We start from the raw sequence: 27,033 nt of genomic DNA, 5'->3' as shown, positions 1-27,033 counted from the left end.
TTTTATCCATCCGATCCACGTAGTCTATGAATGCTTTCGGCACTGGACGGGTTGTGGTATTGGATGGCGTGCGTTATGCCATTAGGGAACTGACGGAAGTGGTTTTTTGTGCAGCGTGGTTTTCATGAACAACACTTCTGTTCTGGTGGCTCAAATATTATGCGCTGGCAAGAACTCAGCATTTACAACGCATTTCAGCTCGACTGGCCCTACGCGATTTTCCAATGATCTCCCACGCGCATTCAGGGCTCACCGTCTCACCTCTTTTTCTCTTTCTATTCTCCTTTCCCCCACCCCAGTGTAGGGTAGCAAACCTTGTGCTCATCTGGTTGACCTCCCTGCCTTTCCTGTCCTTGCTCTCTCTCTCTCTCTCTGCAATGATCTGGCTACAACCGCACCTGGTGGGCCTTTAGAGGCTCTGAGATCCAAATGCCAAAGAAAGCATTTGCCTTGTTACGTCTGAGACGACGATATATTAAAGTTGAATACTTCAGCTCAGAGATATTCGGAGCTTACTTCATCACTGACATGTGCACACTTTCCCCCTTCCACTCTGTTTCTCTTTTTATCCCCCTTAACCCTTCCCCCTGCGCAGGGTAGCCAACCGGAACTACCTCTGGTTAACCTTCCTGCCTTTCTCTGCATTATTTTCTCTCTCTCTCTCTCTCTTGTAAATGTCAATCTTGGATACATTTCTAAGTTGCTTTCTTTCTTGTAGTACACGCCGCAGGCTTGCAATCGTACTTCCTCGACTCTTATTAAGACGGCAGTTCCCCTGTTCGTTGCGGGCGTAAGTACATGAACTGGGCTTACAGTGTTGGTGTACCTTTTCTTTGCAGGCCAAGAGACGACTGTGACAGGCCTAGTGGGCGAGTCGGTGCGGCTGCCCTGTGACGTGGACGTGAAGCGCTGCGGAAACGTGTACTTCATCACGTGGACCAAGAACGTGTCCGATGTGTGGAAGCGCATCTACCTGTACAGCAATGACGTGGAGAAGCCGCTCCAGGAGCTGGCCAACCCGGACCGGGCCGATTTCTTCCTGCGCAACTCGACCGCGCAGCTCGAGATCTTCCCGCTGCGATTGGCCGACGAGGGCCAGTACAAATGCGACGTCACCTACGTCAGGGGAAAGTGCCCCTCCCTCTCCTACGCCAACCTAATCACCTTGGGTGAGTGCCTGAGCATAGCGATACCTCAGTGCCATTGTTCTGACGGTAAAGATTACCTTGTTGAACGTTGAGCTGCCCAGGTGAAATTCGTTCAGCGCAGAATTTTGTGGCTTGATGGGGGATGTTACCAGTCGTAACTTCAGTGATTGGCGCTACGCCCAAAACTTAGAACACAAGATTGAATGCCTTTTAACAAATTGGTTAGGATTTCAGGTCGGGGCATTGTGTTAAAACTGCTAATTTACTCTACAGCTATCTACGCAAACCTTGATGCTCCAGGAAGGAGGATATATTTGTACATGTATAGTAGTCGTAAAGGCTTAAGCAACAATGTCAACATTATAAATACTGTGTTGCATTGAATCTGGTCGCGCGACAATGGGCTAAAAAAAAGCTAAAAAAAAGCTAAAACAAAATATAAAAAGAACATCATCTTGTGATGTAGTTTTTGCGTCTCATTGTTGTTACAGCATAGCTCAGGAGGCCATGGACCTAGAAATGTAGTCGAAGAAATGACGTTGGGTATTTTTCCCACAATAGCTGGCACGAACCTGCCGAAATGTTGGCAATAATCTGTAATTGTGAGTGAATTCATCGTGCAAATAATAAAACCAGAAAAAAAAAGACACTTTATTACATCGCCACGGCTTCCAACGAAAAAAATCTGGAAAGCTAGTACTGGTTTTAGGTTCCTGTAACAAGAGAACTGCTGGAAGCTATTCAAGGTTTGGCAAAACTGTATTTTCGGAATATTACTTTTAAATACAAGAGTTTCACATATTTCACTGAGTGCCATACAACACCGATAAAGTGAGCACAGTGACTTCAAGCCCATTCTCATTTCCTTCAACAGACCCGTGCCGGTGTCTGAGCTTTCTCTAGGCACGGAAGTACAAGATACTTTCGACCCGCGTGGAAAAAAACGAAGCTATGTCGCAAGTGAAGAAGTTCTGACGCAAGAGCTAGGCACGCAGAACTGAACGAGACGGAGAAAAAGGCTCTTGTTTCATCATTAGTGCTCCAGTAATACGCGGGGCGGAAGGACAATTCCGGCTATTCGGCACTACCGGTCAGGAAGGGGGCCTCAATCAGATTGTTTCCGGCGGTGACGGAGGGCGCACTATACGTGCATTGTTCATTCCGATAACCGGTCGGAAGAAGTTCTGCCGAATCGCCTGTCCTCTCCTTCTTCCTCGTTCCTTAATTTCTTTCTTTTTTTTTATCGGAAAGAACGCAATGAGTAGCTAGAATACTAAACGAAGACCGATATCATTCTCCGGGTCCATTCTGGGGCACACTCGGCGCCAATCGACTGGCCGCATTCAGCGATTGTTCTCGGGGGGAGCAGGCTCGTTTTATCTTCATATCCCGATTTCCACTCAGATTCCGCGCTCATTTGTGGCCTTCTCTCAGCTCATTAAGGCCACGAGAAACCAGGACCGCAGATAATGTAAAAGCAGGCACTCACCAATTCTCTGACCCGCAGAATGGCGCTGCGCACGCATACTGCCACGGGGAACGAGTCCAAAGACCGAGAAAAACGAAGAAAATAAGGCCGAAAAAAATTTGTCTAGCAAGCTAATTGATCCTGCCCTGTCGTTAAGTTTCTTTTCTTTTTGTTGTGGCTTCCTTCTATATGTATATATATATATATATATATATATATATATATATATATATATATATATATATATATATATATATATATATATATATATATATATATATATTTCAACTGAAGAGCAACTATTTCTTTTCAAATCTAGAAACTATACTATAGACTGCTTCCTTGTCATTTAGCGACCAATTCATCTTCGAGGAAAAAAGTTCAGATGACTCGAAGTTTTCCAGTTTTCCTGCAAAAGGGTTTCTTTTCTTTTCGTGTTAGCCTCCGCTTGAGTTTCCAGGAGAGACTTAGCCCTGCTTCTTGGCTATGGCAATGCAAAGTGAAGACCATCAAAATGTCCTCGGTGTTTGTAGATTTTAGAAAAGCTTTTGACCTGGTGGATCACAAATTGCTTGTATGTAAACTACGCTGGTTTAATATCAATGACCAAGTAATTGCATGGATTCAGGAATACCTTTCTTTGCGGTTTCAGCATGTAGTGGTAAATGGCGCAGAATCTAGTGCGGCCCGCGTAACGTCTGGCGTCCCCCAGGGCTCGGTATTGGGCCCATTGCTTTTCTTATTGTTTATAAATGACCTTCCCAACACTATTGTTTCTTCCGTAAGATTGTTTGCTGATGATCTGATAATATATAGAGAAATTACAAGCATTGCCGATACTGTTATCTTGCAAAATGATTTAGTTGAACTACAAAACTGGTGCAGGGAGTCACATATGCAAATAAACACACAGAAAACTGTCCACATGCGCTTTACTAAAAAGTGTATGCCAGAAGCCGTATATTATCTCTCCGGTTCCCCATTGCAGATTGTTCACGAGTACAAGTACTTGGGTGTATTCCTCACGCCGTCCATGTGTTGGCACAGGCATGTTGATTTCATTACAGCAAAGGCATGCAAAGTGTTAGGATTTCTACGGCGCAATACAAAACTCTTTCCCCAGCAGGCTCGCGATCTTCTGTACAAAAGCTATGTTAGACCCATTTTAGAATATGGATGTACCGTATGGGACCCTCCTACGTGTACCGACCGAGATAAACTTGAGAGAGTTCAGAATATAGCAGCACGGTACGTAATCGGCAACTATGACAGAAACCTTAGTATTACTAGCGCAAAACAAACATTAAAATGGGACACCTTAGAAAAGAGAAGGCAGACATTACGCTTGAAACTTTTTCACAATATATTTTATGGCCAAATCGGAATAGACCGTAATAAGTATATTCTTCAGCCACATTATATATCCAGACGAACAGATCACGAGCTCAAGGTTAGGGAATACACTTGTAGAACTAAACTTTTCAAAAGCACCTTTTTCCCCAAAACCATTTTAGAATGGAATCGACTGCCTGCTGCCGTAGTTAGTATACTTAATAATGAACATTTTGCAAATGCTCTTTGAAATTTTCTTCTTTATTTTTCAGTATGCAGTAATTGCAGAGTTTGCTATCATTATATAGTGCTTTATTACTTAAATTCTATGATGCCGTTTCCTGCGTGCTGTACATTGATATCCTGATGTACCATTTTTGTCATGTCATTTTTGCGTTTTTTTTCTCTTTTTCTCTTTCATTGTATTGTATAGCATAATACTGTTTATTCGATGCCATAAGCTGCTTACATTGATGTATGTAACCCCCCCACTGTAATGCCTAAATGGCGCTGTGGGTATGAGAGTAAATAAAAAGTAAATAAAATAAGCGTTTCAGCATACTTTGTTACACTTAACTAGAACTTCGCTAGCGATTCTCAGCAAGCGATTAGCGCTAGGAAAATCCATGCTGAAAAAAAAAAATCTTTCTTATCGTACTTTTTAGCCGTAACAATAATTGTTTCTTATACATAAGCACCGAGGATAGAATTCACAAATGTAGGATTATATGGGCAGGAGTTATGTGCGTCGGTATGACTGTTAGACAAGCAGAGAAGTTTTCAAAGTGATGCGCTTTCGCCAGCCTCATCTCCTTGATTATGAAAACAGGAGCATGTGTAAAGGTACGAACGACCTAACACTATTCAATTGCTTCACTCGGGTGAAATTTAAAATTAAATTATGGGGTTTTACGTGCCAAAACCACTTTCTGATTATGACGCACGCCGTAGTAGAGGACTCCGGAAATTTCGACCACCTGGGGTTATTTAACGTGCACCTAAATCTAAGTACACGGGTGAAATTTAGAATGCCAAATTGTGGGCTCACAAACCACACTTGATGTCTCGTGCATTTTGTTTAATGTACAGAAAGATTAGGAAAAGCAGTCACTATGAAGAAGGACGGCTTAGATGGGCTATGTGAAATTTACTTGATACGTAAACATTACCTAATCGTTACGACCGTCAAGCCGCAGCTTATAGAAAGAAGCCATCTTAATCTGGGCGCCGAGATGACATTGAACGTGAGTTTGGCTGGAGCTACTCAGCAGAGCGCCAGAAGACAATGCACAAAGCGGGACATAAAAGCTGGAACGCGGAAGCCTTACGATGGCATCCCCCCATAGACAAAGTTTATAAATTTTGCGACGCCAAGGAGCATTCTCCCTGAGCCGTCTCCGCGAAAGCATTGCCGTTAAAGCTTCCTACGCGGTTCAGCCTCGCATGGCAGCGCTCCCCCAAAACCGCTGCCTCGAAGACAAATGGACTGCATCCAGAGCTGGCATCCCTTTTTATAGATGTGTTCTGTGGTCTGCTGTCCCTCGCTTCACTTCATGCTGCTTTTGAAAAGGAAGCTGGTTTCACGCACATCTCCAGCCGCTTCTCGCGAGCCCCGAGTGGTCGTATATCAGGGAGAATAATGAAAAAAATGCGGCGGTGGCTGCAGCCATTAGGCGTACTGCAGAAACCAGAAAGGTGTGTCGCACCTGTATTTGGCCAAGCGAGGCGACAATGCGACCAGAAATCACACGCACATTGAAACGCCCGCGTGCGTGCGGGCGAGCGAGTGTGGTTTTAACGCCACGCGCGGGGCCCGTAAAGTGCTTCTAGAACGCGCATATTTCCGCCACGCGCCGTGCAGCCTTTTGCACTTCTCGGCCAACGGCGCTGCGCTTTCAGGCGTCGTGCTTAGTTTCGCGGAGACCAGTTTTGCCTTACATGTCGAATATGCAGTCCCCGCATGTCACGGTTACGATGAAAACACCGTTCGTCTGCAAGCTCTCACCTTTTTTGCGTTGTTAAAAGGCCAAGATATTACGCACTACTTTTGCCGGGCCAGAAACTTGGCAAAGGTAAAACGGAACATGGTCCTAAGGCCACTTATAAACCAACGTGCTAGGAGGAAGTTACGGCAGCAATATTTATAGCTTATCGTACGAAGATGAGCACCGTTTCTTTTTTTTTTAGGGAGGGGGGGGGTAGTGGTGTGCTCTTCTGGTCACGTACTACTATAACGGTAGCTTGTGCCGTTACCATGTTTTCCAGGTGGCACCTGCGCACACACATTAGTCATTGGTTGACTTGGCCGCATGAAGCGCCTGAGTCACGGTATAGCGGTACACGATAACGTTGTATAATTTATGTAACTGGTGTAACTTGTGTAACGCAGTGTAGCTTATGTGTAATTTAAATTCAAAGCAAGGACCAGATGAAACATCAGTACGCTCCTAAGCTCCCTTCCTTTTAAGGAAACATTACTGTTGTTCAATGACGCTGTGTACTCGTCGTAAAGGCTTTGAGTGCCTTATTTCTGTCAATAAACACACGTGCAAAAAAAAAAAAAAAACCGGAGGTAAGAACAAGCTGCATCTACGTATACTTACGGAGAGCCAGTTAAGCTTAGGCTCGCGAGCCTACAGTCTCGTGTAGCCAATAGCGCTTTGAGCCGCAAAAGGTACCATGGACAGCAGTAATGTGGTCGTTTCTTGAGGGCGCATGAATCTACCGAAAAACTAAGCTGCTTCATAGAAATCACTAACGTGGAGCGTATATTCCTTCAAGCAGTGAAGAATTTGGTTCTTCTTGATGTAACCGAAGGGCTTACAAGCAAATAAATTCTCTTGGAACCTCCTTTAAAACGAATCGACGAAGGAACTTGTCTTTGTCGAAACCCCGACGAAGACACTTACCCTTGTCGAAACATCGGCCCCAGCCTAATACATCTCTTGTTCGACCACTGCTTGTCGCTTCGAGACTGCGTCGTCTCGCGAATCCTCATTCTTGCTTCAATTCGATACGAATGCTTGCCAACGAGTGCCCGCCGTTTGCCTTCGCAGCCAAGCCCAGCGTGCCGGTGATCGAGATGCAGGGGCAGGCACTCGAGAGCGGCGCCACGGTGGGGCCACTACAGGAGGGCGACGTGCTGAGCCTCACGTGCAAGACGTTCGGTGGCAAGCCCATCCCAAAGGTGGCGTGGTACAAGGGCGACATGCAGCTCTCCGCCACCTTGGACGAGAGCCGCGGGGAGCGCGGCGCGGGAGACGTGGCGGCCACGTTCGCCACGCCACTCAGCCGCCAGGACCTCGGCTCGCGCTTCGAGTGCACCGCCACCAACGAGGCCCTCGAGCAGCCCATCCGCAGCTGGGTCGAGCTCGACCTGCACGGTATGCGCTGGCTTCATTTCGCGAGCATTTCAAGCGCGTTTAACCCTTTGAGGGTCGAATTATTTTGAAGAAAACTTTCCCGTGTGGTCAAATTATTTTATTGCGGATATTGAATGTACAAGATGTATAAAGTCGGGAATAAATAGTAAAAAAAATTAGGGAACAGTATTTTGGTGTCGGCATCACTCAGAACTGCAATATGTTCAATAGTATTTTAGAGTGTGGTACTCCTTGAAACACGAGTCTCCGCGCAGCCGCAGAGAGCGAGAATACCTCATAGCGGCGGTGATAAACGAGCTAAGAGCCATGCCAATCAAGATAGAAATCAACTTCCGCCGCCCCTGCGATAGCGTGCCTAAAAAGATAAAAATCACGTTTCGCGCGCCTCCGTTGCGGCGGAACCGAAAGCGCGTTGCCGCTGAGAGCGAGAATACCTCGCGAGCGGCGGTACAAACAAGCTAAGAGCAGCGCCAATCAAGATAGAAATCAACTTCCACAGCATTTGCAAGAGTGCCGACAAAGAGAAAAATGACGTTTCGCGCGCCTCCGTTGCGATCACGCGGCGAAACCGAAACCGCAAAAGGGGTGTGGCCGCAGTCTGCGCGACGCGCTGAAGCTTGAAGTCAGTTCTGTTTATCTCCCCAAGAAGGTAGCACACATTTCAAACGCTTCTTGTAAGACCTAAGAGGTGGCAGCACCTCCCAGTAAGCGTGCATCGTCATTATGGCGCGAAATTTCAAACGGAGGGTCGAAACCGTACCCGTACGGCGAAGACCTTGCGGGACAGAAAACCGCTGCCGTACATGTACGGCTAAACCGTCAAAGGGTTAATGCGAAGCCTCCTTCAAGCCGCGACTGCGTGGTGCTTTTGCTGTCTTGCTGAATAGCTTGTAAATTAAACGAAAAGTCAAATACACGCCCCATGGTGAATGTAACTTTAGCCCATCAGCAAAGCACCTCGATTCTGTAATCATTAGGCTACGACCCCATGCATACTTCCGTAGCGCATGCGCCAACTAGCTTTTTGAAATGATCGCCACGTGCGTCGCACTGCGTAGCACGGGTACTCCAGAGCGCGTGCGCGCGGGCCATTCTATCTTGAACAAAAAACACAGGATTGCAATGGGTGCACTTATAGCATTTGATTAAGTGCTTCACGAAAGCTTCGCTTCGCATAGCTTCCGACATGTGCGTTGGAATTGCATAATTAAAAAGAAATATTGAAATGACAATGACTTCTAGGTAATTAGTCTCCTTATGACTGCGATGGTGGGCTATTTCTGACATAATCAAAATAATCAGAAACGTTGTTAGTTAAAAGTAAACGCTACAAGATCGAATAATTTAGAGCAAGGTTAGCGAAGGAAAGTATAAAAGAGGCCCTGACGTAGCGCTAGACTCACTGTCCAGCAATAACAAGTCCCAACACGTACGGGTATACCGAGTATTTAACAGGTACACGAGGCCACGATGCGGTACGAGGTTAACAGACGCACGTACGAAGAAGGATGAAAACACCCGGATTGCATAATTGATGCGTAGCGTCGCAAATATCGAAAGAAGGCTTCGTCATCCAAGACGCACAAATAAGCGTATGCGTGTCAAACACATACAAAGTTATGTTGGGAGAAGATGTTTGCACTCATTCTGTGACCAAAGAATGCTTGCAAAGGAAACGTAATCACTGACAGTTCCAGAATAGCGCTACACGAAGCCTAGGCATTTGAACGAGAGCTCGCACTTCCTTTAGATGGCGACCCCTATGCCCATGGGTGGGCGTGGCGGCGACATCCATTCTAATTAACGCAGAAAGTTGAGCTAGTTGGTGCTCATGCATTTGTTGAGCCATAGTTACTAGCGCTAACAAGACTAATGAAAAATAGTTACTAGCACCCTGTACTGTCCCAACGTTTTTCCGTTAGCCTTATTAGCGCCAATAACTATGTCTCAGGAAATCCATTGTAGGTGTCGCGATGTTTGCAATGAAGCCCTCTACTACTCGCGGCCACAAGCGACAGACGTTATTTATAATTCGCAGTGGTTAAGGGAAACTAAACAAAACGTATAGCGTCGCGTCGTAGAGGAAACTAATAGAAAATAGTTACCTTATGACTAGAATACGTGTTTCCACATTGTCAATACAATGTGTCACTATATTGCTTCAATGGTAATCGCATTACCGTCGACATTACTCGAGAGAAGGATGCTTCGGACACTTCATTATCGCACGGCCTCAAGAAGTGTCTTGCGGGTAATTAGAGGCCGCTTTCCTTTGGATATCATGTCACCAATAGTGACATCAGTTGCGGTGACTGAGGAAGTCGGCACGGGGCGTGGCACATATCACGTCGATATTATAATTGACCGGAGAGAACGCAAGAAAAGCAAACAAAACACGGGGTGATCTGCAGAGAGCAGCACTCATTAAACATGATCACGAGTTGGTATACTGAGCATTGCCTGGTTTCGTTACTGTAATGCGCAGATATCGAGAGGGAATGGAAAGCCGTACAAATATAAATGTCATTTTGTCTGTATCTACAAATAAAAAAAGCGTAGTGCCATCATTATTCACATCATAAGAAAGCACAATTTAAGACTTCTTGAAGTATTAAATGTCGTGATATGTGGAATTTTCGGACGTAGGGGGCCCAACTTGACTGCAAGAACACAGCATCAATGTAAAAGACACAATAAAACGCAGCAGCAGCGTTAGAAAGATGCAATAATGAAGTTACTGCAATTATATTTCTCACACAACATCATCAAAAGAAAAAGGAGCGGTGTAAATACATTATTTCATTGCACTAACATGAGAGAGCATCAGTTGTGATAGAGTTTATGGAAGCTGGAGAGGTTAGTTCTGTAGTAGTTTCGGCATCTTACTCCAGGGGAAAAATAGGTAAGCGATCACGTGACAAACATGCCAGGAGCATTCACTCTTAACAGGCAACAAAGCTCAGGTATCAAAAAGCAATTTACAAAATCTGTTCATTCTTTTTGACCTGAAAGGGACAATTACATGATGTTCTCGACTAATCGTTTTTTTTTTTTAGTTGTAAATGGAAGTCGTAGAGCTGCAAACCTTAGAAACAATAGTGACAAGCCTCGGCGCGCCGTAAATATAGCCTCGGAGCGCCGATTTGATATATTAGCTTTTCTACAGCCAGTTTCGTTTTCGTTACACCGGAGGACATTGTGACGTGACGTCCCAACAAAGTATGCGGTCACGTTATAGCGGGACATTGCGACGTTTTGACATTTGTTCCGGCTCCGCTCGGTCCGTCTGCCGCTATTCTGGTCACTGGCCCTCTAAACGTATAGCAGCATACGGGGTGACCGAGTGAGCCGGAGCGAGTGCCGAAACGTCGCGCCGTCTTGCTCCGACGTACGTCGTAATGTCGCGACACAGTATTTTCCTGGAAACTAAAACGGCACTGGTAGCAGAAAAGCTATTATTTTAAGGTATTTACAACGCTCAGAGGCATGTCATTATAATTTCTAGCATGTATAGAGTTCTAGGACTTTAACTTAAGAAATGAATAGTTGAAGAAATCATGTCAGTATCCATTTCAAAACCCTAGAAGCACATGTTTCATTCCTGATTCTGACTTCGTTAGTTCATGGCACTGTGCGGGTCTTACTATGTAGACGTATGCCGCACTTAGCTGTTTTGCTGCTGGGGTGGAGACTTAGTTGCGCGAAGATGTTCGTAGTCCGTGGTTTGGTTAAGAGTACAGATTTTGCACAGGATCCAAGGTTTCGCGACGACAGCGGAAGCGAGAACTTTAACAACCATTCCATATATGACGCAATAGTTCTGCGGAAACCTCCAAGGTTGCGGGCTTCCGCAGAGCTGTTACGTCAAATTCTTGCCTTTGCTTTGAGTTGTCGACAAATTCAACTTCGCCCTTCCATCTGCTAGCCGCCTGGTTAGCTCAGATGGTGGAGCGGCTGCTCCTGAAAGGCGGTGGTCCCGGATCCCAGAGACGGCTGACCAATAGCAAACGGCACTTATAAGCGAAAAGCTTTGTGAGTTCGGCCCAAAAGACGACGAGACAAGCGCTGGTTGCGCACCAACTAGGCGCGATTTCAGTCTGAATAAAGGTGCTCAGAATTCTACTTTTAAAAAGAATTCATGCGGAGATGCCTCGGGCAAGTTAGTCGCACAAGCTGTCGACAGAGTGAGCATCTGCTTATGGCACCGTGCTCGAAACGTCTAAGTGAATGATTGAATTCCAGACAGTCCTTTCAAAGGAATGATACAGGCACGTGGTGAGATGAAACCGGCTATTTCAAGAAGCCTCCCAGCTTCGTATGATGCTCTCTGGGGACATCCTCCAGCAGATCTCCACTTATTCTGGCCCTCTTTCTGTTTAACCAGACGCTTTCAACGTCGTGAGCAGTTAAATATTGCACAACGTACGCATAGAGAATTGGGTTCCCAAAATTGCCGAAGCACCTTGACAACAAGTGTATGGCGCCAATGGTACGCGCCACACCTAACCTAACCCGAAGCGACTTGTTGCAACGACGTTCTTTTTGCAATTCGAGAAATATGCCCTTGATATGGTAAGCAAAACAAGCCAGCCACATTGCAACGCCGATACTTTGGCATCGAAGGAGATGTCACAGAGTCAAAAGACATCTTCAGATCTTTCTTTTTAAGAGTAGTATTCAGAGCACCTTTATTGAGACTGAAATCGCGCCTAGTTGGTGCGCACCCAGCGCTTGTGTCGTTTTCTTTTGGGCCAAACTCACAAAGATTTTCACTTGTAAGTGCTGTTTGCTATTGGTCAGCTGTCTCCGCTAATAATTTATCAAGCATCTGGATTGGTTGGAATGTTTTCCTATGAATAATAATAGCGTTAAAGCTTTTCTTGTGAGTATGGGCCCTGGTTCTCTGTTGTCATCTCTTGTGCTGCTTTATAAGAGACAGAGATTGCCTTAAAAGGAAATGTGGACGACGGAAGATCAGGAATGCTGTAGAAAGAGTTGGTTTTGGCCTTTACTCCATGTGCATATAACAAAGCAGCGCTACTTTATATTCAAGAACAGTAATTCTTCAGAAGCGTCCATAACTACTAGAGCCCTTCATCGGCTTTGTTTCTCATGAAAGGTTTATAAGACGACACTTATGTTTAAAATCCAGTGGGTGTTCGTATACTATTCAAAACGATGATGCTATAGAAAGTAAGCTCATTTATGACTTCTTGAGTTATCACGACTCTACTACACATAGCTTCCACAAGGGCTCTTTGGTGTTAGCTTTGAAAGGCACATAGCTTGCCCTGAAAGCGCTGATTTTCAATGCAGCAGCACCGTCCTTTGCGTGACGCTATTCGTAGAACCTGCGGTAGCGGCAGGCTACTTTGTTTGACTTTTCGTAAAGTAAAGTTTTTTTTTTCTCTGCGCGAATTTGACGTACTTCTCTCGAAAGTTTAAACGTGATATACCTATATCGGGCACGATAAATTTCATAAAAATTTGGGCCTTCTGGGCTAAAATGCCATCGTGTTTAGCTAAGCGGACGCGGCAGCTTCAAAATTTTGACGGCCATTTGAATAAGTGCGCGTGACATAAGCGTGCTGATCTTTTGCTGTTTCAGGAGCGGTTTTGGCATCTTACGCGTCCTATTTTCATACTCCGTGTTGCATAATGCGATATTCAGCCGCAAGTAGCCGGGATGAGATAACGCTCCCCCCGTGCCGAAACCTAATTTATTGTGAGGAATGGGGGCTTGTAAGCTATTCTTTTTTATCAGTTCCTCCCCATCATGATAAGGTCAAGTTGGGTGGCCCCTTTTGTTTTTCGTTTTTATAGCACTGCATCTTATGTGTCTATAACCTAGGGGTAATCATAATTTACATGAAAGCAATATAGCAAAATGAACCGCCTATAAAGAATGTACCCGTTCAAGCTCAGCGCTCTCACGTCATTCAACATTTGTGAAACAAGGCAGTTTGCAGGCTTGTTCTCCGTCATCATTGATACGGGTTGAAACTGTAAAAAGAAAAAAAAAGACGACGACGGTACTCTTTTGGTTTATAGACAGGAGATTACCCCAATCCTTAGTTCTATACGAACCAGGATAGTCTATTTATTTATTGTTTATAATACCCCTAAGGACAGATGTAATTGGAAATCACAGTCGTAATCGGGATATAGGTTTGCATTGAGTGGCTTTCACGAACGCATGCTCCTATCGTTTGGGAATTGCCGAGAGCCCGATGTGCGACCCCTGTGGATGCGAGAAAACTATCGAGCACCTGTTGTGTACCTTCCCTCACTACAATGTACAGCGCCTCTCTCAGCGGGCAACCTTACACCGACTGGACTCAAGACCGTTCACCGAGTCAAAGATACTCGGACCGTGGCCACACTCGTCATTGGCACGAAAAGCGATTCTTGCACTAGTGCGATACTTGAAGTGCACCTGCTTAAGAGACCGTTTATAGTGTTCCTGTGTATAGTGTCCCTCCCACACGCACTCAGTGCTTACTCTCTCCCTTTTTTCCTCTTTCTATTCCCCTTTCCCTACTCCCAGTTTAGGGTAGCAAACCGGGTGCTCTTCTGGTTGACATCCCTGCCTTTCTTGTCCTTGCTTTCCTTCTCTTTCTTAAGACAATCGCAGTTGTAGACAACTTCACTTTGTTTGGTTCTGCCAAAGCGCTTCTGCTCTGACGTATTCATAATGAAATTCGACAATCTTTCAACTGATCTCACATTCAGGGGCATGGATCTCGACACAATGACAAGCCCCCATATTGTTGCAAGTTTACTGTCAGCAGGTTCGGTGAAGTTGATGTCAGCTGTGCTGTTGCTATTGGATGGCGAATACAAGCATTTACTAACTTTATCTCTTTCCCTCACGTTGACGTTTCTTCACGACTTGACACTGTGCTGCGATCCAAGCCCCTGAACACAAAATTCACTCAATGAGCGTCACATTTCAAGATGAATATCTCAGAACAGAAGCACACCAGGGAAACTAAACAAAGTGAAGTTGTTTTCAAATACGATTGCTTTGACGTTTCTTATATAAACGTATACCATAATCGTAATAGCAAATTTGTCAGTTAAGAAGCTTTTGTTAATTATATGTTTTGTCACTCTAATTTTTCGCGATATTTGCGTTCACCAAGACAGAAGAAGGTTTATAAGCTAAAGTGTATAAACCGCCTGTGCATGCATTAGAAATTAGAGGCAGTTTAAGCTTTAAGACCCGCTCAATACCATCAATATCCCCTTCAGGGATGGTGTCCACATTTGTTGACGTGAAATCTTTTTGACAGTTCTATTCAGTAGTGGCTAGGCAAACACCACAAAAAATTAGCAGCCGGTCTATTGATCTCTCCGCTTACACAATGTTACCTCAGTTCCCTTCGGACTGCAGATTACGGCGACGCATGGCCACTTCACTAGAGGCACAACCATGTTTGATTGGGTGTTCGATGTTCTGCATTCCGTCGGCAATGATGAACAATTAGGTTTGTTTTTCGTCCGTGCTTGTGCCTATCGCTAATAACTACACATGTGACTTGGGCCGATTGTTCAAATATTTATTACGAAAACATGTCATATCACTGACTACGCCAAGCGGAAATTTAGTAACTCTGTAACTATGATGACTCTCAGAAAATACATAAAGTATACTTGTACCATTCTTGCAATTTTTCAAGACAATCTACAGCATCTAGGAGCAAAGATATGTGACTGGAACATTGTTGACGGTGCATCTTAATTAATGACTGTAAAGGAAATACGCACAACGCAATTTTCGCCAGACAAGAGAGTGAGCAAGAGGAATAAAAGTAAGGAAAAGGCCGGGACGTCGACCAAAATAAGATATCCAGTGTGCTACTCTATATTGCTTAATGGGGGAGCAGGATTTGAAAGTATAACACGAAAGTAGAGTGAGAGACTGAGCGCACAGACACACGATCACAGTCGCTCACGTTCTCGACAAAATATGACAGCTCTGGACTGCGTTCAGCACAATGAACACCAATTTAGGCTACAGCCGCCTGCGCAGGTCTCTGGTCGTCAAAAACTGCAGCATTCAGCAAGCAAAAAATGTGCGCATGCACTTCTTATCCTAGCATTTAATTTCACTTCACTTCACTTTATTACCTTAAAGACTCGGTTAGGGGGTATTACATAAGGGGTGGGCTTACAAATAAAGGTTGCAGAGAGTGATTTTCATGATAAACAAATGCAGTTAAGTTGATGAACACGTGATGGCTGCAATGTCACGGGGAAGGCCATTCCAGTCCATTGCTGTGCGAAGAAAAAATGAGAAATTAAGAAGAAATTAAGCAATTAAGTGTACATAACATGAAGTGCTATGTTAACCTCGTACAATGTACCCCTCTGTTTGTGGCGTGCGCAGTGAAGCCCATGGAGATCGAGATGGAGAGCCCGAGCATGCCGGCCAAAGCGGGCACTGCTCTGCAGGTCCGCTGCGTCATATCCGGGGCGCGGCCTGTGGCCGAAGCGGTGTGGTACAACCGGACGACGCGCATGTCGCACCAACCGCAGCCCGCTGTGGAGCCTCTGGGCGACGGCACGTTCCGAACCGTGAGCACGCTCGAAGTGGTGCTCACGCGCAACGACCACGAGGGAAGCTTCACTTGCAAGGGCAGCAATCCCGTGCTGGACGCCTCCGGGGAACCGCCCCTCGAAAGAACCGTCGACCTGCTCGTCCTCTGTGAGTGCACTCCACCTCATCCGCGTCAGCTTCCACGCCGCCAGATTTGAATTTTTATTTAATGCCCAAGTGCAACGAAATTTTGGACCGCGTTAAAAGGCTAGTTTCAGAGAGGGTAGATATACGGGGTGATCGGTTTGAAGTTTTAGGGGATCTTTGAAAATCGCCTGTTGCAGGTAACATAATACTACTCCTTGAACTGGATTATTCAGAGAGGCGGACATTAGTTGCGCGAAGAATTCATAACTATATTCAACTATTTAACACAATTCCACGGATTCACTTCTTAATTAGTTACCTTATGTCTTGCAAACTCGTTGGCTACAATTCGAAAATTGCAATACGCGCCGTAATGCAATTAAGTAAGAAGTTAATTAGTATTTTTCTTAACTTAGCTGAGCAATGTGTTTTGATTTCTGGAGCGGATGATGTCCGCTTCTTAGAATAATCCAACTCAAGGACAAGCATTGTGCTATCCTTCACTGGCTATTTCTCAAAATTCCGTAAAGCTTAAAGAAAGGATCACTCTGTGCAGTGGCGTCGGTGCAAAATTTTGAATTTGAAATGCAAGTGGATGCGTCACGAAAAGCTCGTAAAGCAATACACGTTTTTGAAATCGTAACTGAATAAAAAAAGGTGTCGCCATTATCGCCGCCATTACCGCCTTAAACCACGCATGACCAAGAATGCGCGGATCCATGTCGTAGCCTCCGAGATTCGGTGGCGCACGCGGCTGCTCGTTCTGCGCTGAGAAATCTCGGAGGCAGCGTGCTGGGCCATGTGTCATATCCGCTGAACACCCCGTGTACGCGTCGTGTGCTTAGGCACTGTTTATAGGCTGTTAATTCGAAAACTAGACATTTGCCAGCTCTGTATTATTGCTAAGTTTGATTCAATAGGAAAGACTGCTCATCGACAACCAATTTAGCCAATGTGAAATTTCGTTGTGGTTAGCCTTTCAAGGAAACTTATAAAGTAATGCAAGATAGTCCAATCTTGTGAGAACTTGGTTGGACAGCTCTAATATTTACCTATTTTATAGTCTTACGACTGTTCTGCTTTCATGAAGTACAAACCAGTAATATTTCCGAATTATTTCGTTATCTTCTTGCACACAAAAAAAGGAAGTTCTGCCGTAACTTGAATCTGTTAGTATATTGTAATGTATTGTCACTCTTTTTGTGGTGTTTAGTTATGTCTTGTCATATTTTGTGTCAAGTCATATAATTTTAATTTTGTGTGTACTGTATATTTCTTATTAAGAAAGGTGTCTGGAAGCACTACAGTAGACATTTCTTTGATTCACTGCCATGACTAGAAAAATCAACGCCAAGCCAGATTTCATGATATGTAGTTAATCTCTACATGCCCCGTGGCCTTGAAGATAAAGTAACGAAAAGGGCCCGAGGAATAGAACAAATGATGTTAAGCGGTCACACACCTAATGACATGTTCATTTCAGATTGAGCAACTATCTCAACTTGAATTTTTGGTACTTAGGATTATACGCATGAATCACTCATATATGACGGAGGGAAACGTGAAAATAATTCCATATGGCAGATATCAATTGAATGAGTTGTTACATAAAAAAGTCCTGCTGTTCTCTCAGTAGTTGGTAGTATTGTTTTTGTTTAATAAACTATAAAAACCGTGGGGAAACAGGCCAACAACAGGCCGGCTATAAAAATCATCAAAGATGAACTTCAGCGATTAAGGAATGTAGAAAAAAAGGAAAATAAAGAAAAAGGAAAACCAGTTAGGGGAAATGGTGGAGGAATGAAGCATCACTTGATTGAGCGACATGCAAACGTCCATTCACATAGTGTGTTACCAAAACAGTAACAATACAGTGATGGCATAAAAAGCGAAACACTGCGAAGAATAAAGCCACATAAAAGTAATGCAAATTACTATAAACGTGCGCAAAGTCAGATAATGAGCTCATTCACAAAGATCGTCTTTCAAAGAGCATGCATAAATTTCCGCGTTTTGGACGACTATAAAAACTGACAATGATGTCCAACACTTAGAGTATTAGACGAGCACAACGTCGGTACGGTTATCGCAATCTTATTTTGCCTACTCTGAGTTATGGTGAAGTTACGCTGCAGTGTCGAAGCCCCGAGATGTTCCAGCTGACCCTCAAGTAGTACAATTCCGGAGATATTGCTGAAGATGCTTTAGCCGGAAAATTAATGCAGCGTTTCAAACACAAATCTAAGCATTGCCAACCTCTGCAGCCTTAACGGATTTAACAAGGTGGTTAAACCACACTTGAAAAGCAGGCAGAACATGTTTACAAAAGAAGTCTCGCTAGTTTATGAAAACAACTGCAAATAGAACGTCAGTTCAAGACAAGTTTTACTTGCAGCATGTATAGAGCTAAAAAAAACTGTTGAAAAAAAAATATTTGTAAATCTGTAAGAAAAAGCAAGTGGACTGTGAGTGTACACGTCAGGAGGCAATCTGCACGGACATAAATGACAGAAACATAGGGGAACGTGCTCCTAATTCAGGCGCAGTTGGCCGTGGCGTTACGCGCGCTCTTCCGGCTGCCCAGCGTAACTCAATAAGGTCTCCGCGACTGTATAGCTTCACTATTTTTCAAGGGCAAAGAATAAATGCAAGCAACGTATACGAACTGCACCCCCCCCCCCACCCTTTCTCACGTAGCGATGGAGGTCTTATCGAGCTTTTTTTTTCTTTTAATCAAGCATTTATTTATTTTTTCTGCCATCGCGCCCCCACTCGTCTAGCTGCACCGCTCGAAGGCAAAGCTGTAAACGGCAAAACATGCTTTACACGCAAGCAAACGGAACCACTGCATCATGAGTTAGAGATGTAGCTCAGAAGAAAGGCGGGATAAAGAGAACTTGGCCCTACGGGGAAAAGGAGGCAACCGAGCAACAGATTTTTTTTCCCTCTTCTTTTCTTGCGAGGCCTTTTCCGACTCCTTGCGTTACTGAGATCTGCGCCTCCATCAGCGCGATTAAAGCCCCGAGCTGAACCGCGGACCGTTAATGATTAATAATGCCCGCGCCGTTTATGCTCGGAAGGTGCGCGTCTCTAAATGATTCAGTCGCGTGTGGGAGCTGCATTGCTCTTGCCTGGCACCTCACTACACGCCATGTCGGCAAAGTTTGGGCGGGCACAAAAGTGGGCGCCTAGATATAGCCACACAAAATGGGAAAGGTCGAGAATTATTTGAGACGATTCCGCGGAGCCCCCTCTTTATGCGCCACTAAATGAACTTGCGGTGCCAACGTGTCCGTCGGTTGACGAAACAAGCTCGCTATAGGGACTACAGGGACATCACGGATACCCAGGGGAAAAGAAAACTTCCCTTTTCAGAGAATCAAGTAACCAGCGATTTCCAGACCTCAGCGAAGACCCTCCCTTATTTGTTTTCTTTTTCCCTACTCTTGTTTTGCTTTTGTGACCTCTGTTTGATTCAGCTCACCTTCCCAACTTGGTCTTTGAGACGTGCGTCCCACCTTGGGCAATACCAAGGCACCGTAAAGAGGCCTATCAGTCTACCTTCTTGACTACTTTATTTCTTTTTAAGGCCTAGACTATACAAAGAAGTTAGCCGCACGTCCTTTCTTCCAAGAAGTGAGACAGCTCGTAAGATATTAACCCATCGTTTTTATTCTCCTCTGCTTGCGTGCTGTCTGTATGATCGTTCGTAGAGGCCCGCAGAAGAAGAAACGTTCCTTAATTCAGTTTGCTTTCCTTCTCGTTGGCTTCACTGACTGGTATAAAAAAGAGCGCACCAACTACCTTTGAAGCCCTCGAGCTATCTTCAGAGGAACAATGAAAGCAATATTCGAGCGCAGATTCTGCGTCCCGGACGTAGTAGTTAACGCGACGATGTTCGGTTGACACCTAATCAACACGAAAGTGAAGGTCGTAATATGAACATCATAAAAGAAACGTAAGACAGTGCGACAAAAGAAGTTTGAAAAAGCATTCATGCTGGTCAAAGCCATTGACCAACTAGTCTAACTTTGCGCGTTTGGACATAGGATGTCACTGACAGCTATGGTTTTTTTTTGTTGTTGTTGAAATTGTTAGCATCCATAATTACAGAATAAACATGGCTACTTCAAGCTGTCAATAATATACAAAGCTTTACTATGCACTTCGTTAATTGCGGACTTCGCACGTCTCCTCGAGCAGGGAAAATAACTGCTGATAATGCTATCACATAATCATCGTCGGTGTTGAAAGTGGATTGCTTGTCGCGCAGGGTGTTTACCAGTCTGCGCCTGCTGGTACATGACTGCACGTCACCATTAATAACCTCAGGGTGTGTTTAACTAAGCATGGTTAAAAATGCCAACAGCATACTGTAGGGGTTGAAAGGACGGACTTCAGGATGAAAACCCACAAACTTGGGGGTGATTTTTTTACATATTATATACAGGGAGGTGAGAGTCAATTAACAGACGTACCGACATTACGGGCCGGCAGCAACTCGGACGCTGCGGCCCGCGGCAAGAAGTTCGAGAGAGGTGAAGCAGGGAATCAGGGCATGTCCCAGAATGCTCAGGTCTCTCTGGAAGGCTTCTTATAAACCCTTCGAGCACTGCAAGTCACGTCATGTTTGACCAATGGGAGAGTCCACTCCGATGACGCCACTTTCAGCCAATGGTAGGCGCCCGTGTCGTGGTGTCACACCTGGCGGCTTGCTGCGGTCTTGCATCGCAGACTGGCAATGCACTTCGAACAAAGAGAAGGGGAGGGCTGCACCTGCTTCATTGTCGGATGCCCACCTGCTAATCCCGGCGGCGCACGAACTTGTTGGCATGTAAACTCGTTGCCTTAAACTTGTCTGCTCGGCCGCTTCTCTGGAATGCGCTTTCCTGCTTCTGCATTCCTCAATTAGCTGTGCTGCAATCCGATGTGGTCTGGGGAACTCGAAGTAATCGCAGGAACCAGCTCCATATCTAACAGCTCGTCCTCGCCCCGGTTGTTCTGAATGGCCGGTGAAATCAATTCGCTGGTCATGAGGAACGCTGATAGAAGCTGCAGGGTACTGGGGTCGAGCCACGTTTGACAACCCTCGGGATCCTGGGCCCTGGAGAACAAACGTCAAACAAACAAAACAGCACAGCGCTGCACCACGCGTAAGCGCAGGCTCTTCACCCCTGACTCGCCAGACTATTACTGAGTCAAAATCAACCCTGATCTTTTATTTCCCCAATTTCGACAAAACAGTTCCAACCACCCTTCCAAACCGCTATCCATTTCTCCCCGAATGCCGACAAGACCAGAGCACTATTGTTGTTGCAAAACAAAAGGGTCGTTGATGATGCAAACAACAAATGAAAACAGCCGAACATAACATAAGTGGCCTAACTACACGAACAGCATGTTTCCAATCTATCGCAGTGGCGTACTTATCACACGTATTGGTGCCACTGAACAATCTGGTCAACCTCACAAGTACGTAATCACAAGCGCACTAGCCTTGTGGTCACTAAACAAAACGCGTACTTGCGTTGTAGGCAAACTTTTCATTCACGCTTACTCACGTTTCTTTCCTGAAAGTCCTACAGGACACGTGACATAAACGAACAATTAAACTCGCGGGACTTACACACTCCGCAGAACTCTTAAAATGATGCGTCTTCTACTAACTCTTTCCACGCACGCTCACTAAAGAAGTCAGAATACGGCTGCCCTCCACACACACTAGCAACCCAGTCATAAAGTCTGCTTCCTTCCGTCCACACAGGACACGCGCTAATGGAACTAAGAACGCTTCGCCGTGCAAATCATGCACTCACTGAAAACCTAGCGCTTAACCTTGCAAAATTCAACACTTAAAAAGAAAGAAGGTTAAATAAAACACACGCGCGTTACGATAGGCCTCTCAACAGTAACCTTGACCCTCAGGTTACTCACACACACAAAAAAAAAAGCCTATCTACTTATTAATGAGCATCTCGCGAGACTACATGTTTACTTAAAACGCATCTTTCAAATCTCGGAGCTTCTCAAACGAAAACACAAACAAAGCTCATACCTTTACATATTGAAAGAAATCCTAGTCTCCAATCGCGAAAAACTTGCCGGTGCTCAAAAATAAAAACAACACACTTCATTTCTACGGAAGGGCTCTGGGCCTCCCTTCCCAAACGCTTATGTCTGACTCATACTCTGAGCCGTCCTCGCGGTGGTCGCGGCTTGAAAGCTACTCTGGCTGCCGAGAGACAACAAAAGGGCTGACTAACTATCAGCTCCCCCAAGACGTTACGGTCTCCTGCCAATTTGCGTCCTCGCGCCCCGCTTTCAACACAAACTCGATTGACCGCGTCGCCACTCCCCACCTGGTCTCGTCCTGCCACCTTGCGTTTCTTCGAACTGCACGCTGAGCTATGAAAAGAACTACGGAACGACGAGGAGCTTAACTGCCTCGTGCCCTTTGTCCGCGTCCGTGCAGAACATTCTTCGCGGTCCCCCTTTGACCTGTGGCTCGACCATTTTGGATGCGTCACCATCGTCCTAGACGACCGCACCTTCCTCCTCGCGCCCTGCCCTTTTGGGTTTCTCGCCATTTTTGGCGGCGCTACAATAATTACCGTCTTCCGGTCTTTACTGCGCTTCCTTTTTAGGCGCTTCCTCTTTGCACTCGCTTTCATGTCGCCTTCTCGTGCCTCGTGCTGGCCGGTACACATTTCGTCGGCCCGGATCGGTCTCTTACCCGCACAGTCTGAGTGATTCTCACTTAAATCAACACTCGCTCTGCCTCGACTGGCGGACAGCTCAACCGACTCTGGCACAATGCAGCAGGCTTTACTCGAGTAAGACAACTCGCACTCTTGCGAACTGCCCTCTGCTACATTGCCCAGCTCACGCTGTGCATCGGCACACAGCCCGTCGGTATCGATCGCTGTCTCACGCGCACAGTCCGAATGATTAACAACTGAATCATCCCTATCTAGGCCATCTAGACTGGCGGAGAGCCGCACCGATCCCTGAACAATGCAGTTGTTTTCTCGTGAGCTACGGAGCTCGCCACCCCGAGAACTATTCTCAACTGCATCGTCCAGCTCGCACTTCATTTCTGCACGCACATCTGGCTCTACATGGGTGCTCGCTTCTGTCTGGCCAGCAGTACCCCTTTCTTCGCTAGCAACCTCGCTAACATTACCAGCGACGCACACGCTCGGTAACTGTGCCAATTTGTTCGCAGCTGGCCTAGCTGTCTCTACAGTCATCTGTTGGCACAGCACCTCGTCGCTCTCCTTGCGGCCTTTAACGGCCTCTGCTGCCACTAAGGCATCGTAAGCAGCTAGCCTTTTCCCTTCACTTATGATTCTGCAGCTAATCTCACAGGCACTACTCTTCTCGTCGGCTTCTGGCGAAAGTCCGCTAGACACTTCCTCATTCTTTCGCTCTGTACTACCTACAGAATTCTCAGACAGCCGTTCTCTCTGTGCCAATAACTGATCACAATACTGTATCTCTTTGATCAGTGCTGCCTTCTCTCTCTCATACTTTTCCTCTCGCTCACGTTCGCGCTCATTCTCACGTCCGTGACGCTCACACCTAAGAGTAAGTTCTTGAAGCTCATGCTTCCGTTCATTCTCGCGTTCTTCACGCTGACGCTCACTCCTAAGCTCACGACGCTCTCGCAAACGTACACGACGCACACGCTCCCGTGGCTCCTGTATCACCTCCCAAGCAAGCTCAATGCTTTTGTCATCATTGCCACTATCGTTAATCGCCTTTATGATAGCTGGCGTTTTCATCCGTTCGTCCGCCTCAACTCCCAAATCGTCGCACACCAACAACAAGTCCAACCTCGTCAACCTTCTAAGATCCATGGCAGCTGCCCCGACAGGTGGTTAAAACTGTTTTCCTTAATTAATTTGTGCAAACACACAATGCAACAAATTCCCGATTCCCAGAACTATCAAAATTGAACACACAACCTTTGAGTCTGGCGAATCATAAGTAAAAAAACCACGCGCTCACTTACGGTTGCAGCACCCTGCCCTCCGGTTCATTCGTCCGCTGTCCCCAGTTCCTGCGGACTCCCTGGGTCGAAGGCTCGCTCCTTCTTCGCTACTCCCAGTTTCTTCGGACCTTTTTCGACGAAGGCTCTCTCTTCTTCGCTCTTCCCGGTTCCTTATGATCTCTCTCGACGAAGGTTGATCCGTAGCGCTGCCACCAGCTGATGCGTTCGGAGGCGATCCCACCGCTGCCACCAGATGTAGGGGTTGAAAGGACGGACTTCAGGATGAAAACCCACAAACTTGGGGGTGATTTTTTTACATATTATATACAGGGAGGTGAGAGTCAATTAACAGACGTACCGACATTACGGGCCGGCAGCAACTCGGACGCTGCGGCCCGCGGCAAGAAGTTCGAGAGAGGTGAAGCAGGGAATCAGGGCATGTCCCAGAATGCTCAGGTCTCTCTGGAAGGCTTCTTATAAACCCTTCGAGCACTGCAAGTCACGTCATGTTTGACCAATGGGAGAGTCCACTCCGATGACGCCACTTTCAGCCAATGGTAGGCGCCCGTGTCGTGGTGTCACACCTGGCGGCTTGCTGCGGTCTTGCATCGCAGACTGGCAATGCACTTCGAACAAAGAGAAGGGGAGGGCTGCACCTGCTTCATTGTCGGATGCCCACCTGCTAATCCCGGCGGCGCACGAACTTGTTGGCATGTAAACTCGTTGCCTTAAACTTGTCTGCTCGGCCGCTTCTCTGGAATGCGCTTTCCTGCTTCTGCATTCCTCAATTAGCTGTGCTGCAATCCGATGTGGTCTGGGGAACTCGAAGTAATCGCAGGAACCAGCTCCATATCTAACAATACTGAGATGTATTGCAGGTTAGTTTCGCCCGTGCCTAATGTACTAACGCACACCACCCGTGTCTGTTTAACGATATTGAATCGTACGATCACTTGTTTCTTCTTATCATCAGATCAGTGCTTTGAGCGCATCCAGAAATAACGAAACGTGACATGGAAATATCTGCTTTGTAAACGTGGTTGCCCTAAAGTCAGACAGCCCGAACATAACATACCCGCCTCCCTCAAAAAAAAAAACAAAAAAACAACACACACACACACAGAGGGAAAATAAAGAAAGAAAGAAAAAAAAGAAAAGAAAAGGAAAATCTGCTTTGGGTTGTAGGCCAGGAAAAAAATCTATATGATAACTACTTTTTAACCCTGTATGCCCCCTTATTAAAGGAAGATATGATCGTTAGCCATCATCGTGCGAAAGGGAGACCAGAAACAAATGAAGCAAGAAAGAAAACACGATGGAGTGACAAGCAGCAACGGAAGTTGTCCGGTTTTATAATGATGTTCCTCGCCGGAGCATTGTTGAACCCTGGTTGTTAGGCAGTGTGTGTACACTCGCACCGACAAAGGGAGGCCCACAGTCACCGCCCTCCTGCTCGCGCTGCCGGCGTTTAATTTACGAGCCTCATCCTTAGAGCCCGCGCCCTCCTTTTCCCTTTTCTGTTCCCCACCTCACACCGGGCCACCTTTCTTCCTTTCGGAACGGATATCTCCGCAGAGGACACGGGCAAAATAAGCCAAGCGCCGCCGCAGCCTCGAGAGTGTCCCGGGATGAGTAGACCGCGCTAATGTTGGCCCTATTTCCGGGCAAAGAGGGTGCTGGAAGAGCGAAGCAATACCGGCCGGCTTCCGCCGAGGAAATTGCTCGGCGATAGGAGAGCCCTTTGCGTAGGCTCGCACGAGAGCCGCGCAGAAGGGGGCCGGAGAGGTAGATAGGCGAGAACGGCCGCCGCGGGCTCTTCAAGGTGCGCGCTGGGCCCGTCGGTGTGGGCCTTGTCGGAAGGAGCCGGGCAGCTGCTCCTGCCTCGCGGCTGGCACGTCCGTCCAGGTCCTGGGTTCCCTACGCCCGAAGTGCTGACGCCATTAAGGTGCGCGGACGGCGGTGCCCACGTGTGCCTGACTTAAGAGCGAGCAGCAGTGGTCAGCGCTGTCGCGGGTGTGTCTTTCGAAGGGCTTTCCGGGCCATATTCGGGACTGGAAACGGAGGCCGAAGAGTGTCAGAGAAAAACTGAATTACGAGCGGCTTCGCGGTGACGCTTTTATCTCGCGGAAAGGGCTGACCTACGTTAGTCTCTCGTTATGGAACCGTCTGGGCGCGCTGCCAACCGGTGAGGTTGGGCCCCAGTATGCAAATAGAGAAATTGGTGTGAAGGCACACTCGGGGTTGCTTGAGTGTGTCTACGCGCCACAAACGCAGGAGGCGGCCTGGAAACTTGCCTCTTAGAAGCGGAGTTTTCTCAAGACGGCAAAATCCAGTTGACAAAGTAAACAGTTACGCAATTTTATGGACCATGAATTCAAAGAAGGCATCTGGAACTGTCAACAGATCAAACAATTTGATTACGGCATTTGCTTTTTACAATGCGTGAGTGTTTAAGGGGCACTCGAAGAAGTAAAGCCACATTAGAATAAACGGATCGTTTAAGGCGCTCTGCCATATGTCCTATAAGGTACTTAATTAAAATAAACATGCGCCCGTATAAACAATGGAGTGCGAAATACAATACATGCAAATTAATGTATGGATCCAGAGCGTATTGCGACATGCGGGCAGGAGGCAACCACACTTAACACGGTTGTCTGTTTGATGGGGAAGGCAAAGAGGCGTTTTTTTTATTGCATTAGCATTAACAGTGTCATAGTGGAAAAAAGTGTATATGTGTGATGTTGTGATGATGTATATGTGTGATGGTCACGTGGCAGACGTAGAGAGAGGAAGGAAGAGGTTAGACGAAAGTGGGTGTGTTTATTTATTTATTTATTACAAGATAGATTACAGGCCCCATGAGGAGCATTGAGAAGGGGGCATCACTGCATGAAAGTTGTACACGAGAATACCGCCAACATGAGCGAAAATAATCGCTGCAAAACAGGGTTCCAAACGCAGAGGCACGGTAGTCAAAAAAGAATCGGTTGAATTTTATTCCGCACATTGCTCGCACA

The 27,033-nt window shown here is 46.2% G+C and overlaps 1 protein-coding gene across 2 annotated transcripts in view; it reads left to right on the top strand.

The window, feature by feature from the left end:
• The window catches only part of LOC135904587 (B-cell receptor CD22-like), a 281,552-nt gene that overhangs the window by 212,426 nt on the left and 42,093 nt on the right, over positions 1-27,033 (top strand). For both annotated transcript variants that reach the window (XM_065435446.2, XM_065435445.2), the window contains exons 2-4: positions 840-1,169; positions 7,005-7,331; positions 15,724-16,041. In XM_065435446.2, coding sequence (XP_065291518.1) covers positions 840-1,169; positions 7,005-7,331; positions 15,724-16,041 — 975 coding nt within the window. The remainder of the gene's footprint in view (positions 1-839; positions 1,170-7,004; positions 7,332-15,723; positions 16,042-27,033) is intronic.

The sequence above is a fragment of the Dermacentor albipictus genome, chromosome 4 (genome assembly GCF_038994185.2).
Source record: "Dermacentor albipictus isolate Rhodes 1998 colony chromosome 4, USDA_Dalb.pri_finalv2, whole genome shotgun sequence".
NCBI classification, from domain to species: Eukaryota; Metazoa; Arthropoda; class Arachnida; order Ixodida; family Ixodidae; genus Dermacentor; species Dermacentor albipictus.
The sequence above is the reverse complement of the archived record's forward strand: the minus strand, read 5'-3'. Positions and strand labels throughout refer to the sequence as shown.